At 66.0% G+C, this 1234-nt stretch overlaps 1 protein-coding gene across 1 annotated transcript in view; it reads right to left on the bottom strand.

Annotated features, from left to right (window-relative positions):
* Positions 1-1234, bottom strand: part of EMIHUDRAFT_467805 (hypothetical protein) — a 4031-nt gene that overhangs the window by 1218 nt on the left and 1579 nt on the right. The window contains exons 4-5 of the mRNA XM_005785796.1: positions 1114-1197; positions 441-1044 (exon numbers count right to left, since the gene is read on the bottom strand). Coding sequence (XP_005785853.1) covers positions 712-1044; positions 1114-1197 — 417 coding nt within the window. The 3' untranslated portion in view covers positions 441-711. The remainder of the gene's footprint in view (positions 1-440; positions 1045-1113; positions 1198-1234) is intronic.

The following is a 1234-nucleotide window of genomic DNA, read 5'->3' as shown; positions in this document are numbered from 1 at the left end:
GGCCGCACGTGCGCTGATCGGTGCGGGAAGTCGGCTGGCTGCCTGGCCGGCTCGGCCGTTTAAATTCCTCTCGCACTCGGCGGCTGCCAAGCGAGCTCAAAGTGCAGATTGGCACGTCGCTCGTGGCCGGAGCGCGTCGCCACGGAGGCGCAGTTGGCCACCGACGCGAGCTCAGCGACCCAGGCATTCGCGCTCGGCTAGCAGGCGCCGCTCTGCGAGCGAGCGCGCTAACTCCCATTGCGCGGAGATACACTACGGAACCGAAATCGAGACCTGAAATGACGTACGTCCTAGGACGGCCGACTAGAAAATGAAACCTATGCTTGACAACGAAACCGGAGCCAGAATTCCTGGGGCCAGTTTTGCTGCGGGGGCGCGCAATGTTTGTTTGACAAAACACGAAATACTCAAATACCGAACAGGCGGCACAAGAGAACAACAAAGACGCGGGAGAGTGTGGGGCGTCGAGAGAACGGGCAGACCGCTGACGGCGAACTGCCGCGACGGGCCCAGAGGAGAGAGGGAGAGGGGGGAGAGAGAGGATAGCCGGACACGAGTGTGCAGATCCTCAGCCGCGGCTTTGGTCCGGGAGTGGGACAGCGGGCCTCGCGCTGTCGAGCATCAGAGGCCCCATAATGAGAGGCCCCCAAGAGGGAGGGAGGGCGGCGGTGCGGCAGCGGCCGGGCCGCCCCTTCAAGCCTCGTCGCCCCTTCAGGCAAGCATCACGTCGTCGCGCGCGGCGCGGAGGACGGCCGCCATCTGGTCAAAGTCCTCCGGCTCAAAGGTTGCCGGCAGGCGGATGTCGATGGCGATCTTGATGAGGCGCTCGGTGCGCGGGAGGTCCGTCTTGGGGAGCGCGTACTCCCAGCAGCGGAAGTTGCGCGCGTTGTCGGGCGAGCCGAAGAGGCCGGCCGGGATGCCGCGCCGCTTGGTCGCGGCGAGGAAGGCGCCAACCTGCTCGTCGCTCATCTGCAGGTTGATCTGCAGCGAGTCCTTGACCGGTCGGACGCGCTCGTCGTAGGGCGGGATGTCGAACTCGGCCACCTGCGCACACGCGCGGCGGTGTGAGGAGACGCCGCCTGCAGGTCGCAACCGGCGGGGCGTCGGAGGCACGTCGGCGATCTGCGACGTGATTCGCTCGTACATCTCGTTGTAGCGCGCGATGCGCTGCTCGATGTTTGTGATCTGCGGCCGCACGCAGGCGGCGGCGAGGTCGGACATGCGCAGCGAATAG

The sequence above is a fragment of the Emiliania huxleyi genome, assembly GCF_000372725.1.
Source record: "Emiliania huxleyi CCMP1516 chromosome Unknown EMIHUscaffold_158, whole genome shotgun sequence".
NCBI classification, from domain to species: Eukaryota; Haptophyta; order Isochrysidales; family Noelaerhabdaceae; genus Emiliania; species Emiliania huxleyi.
Note: the sequence above shows the minus strand (reverse complement) of the source record. Positions and strands in the feature narration are given on the sequence as shown.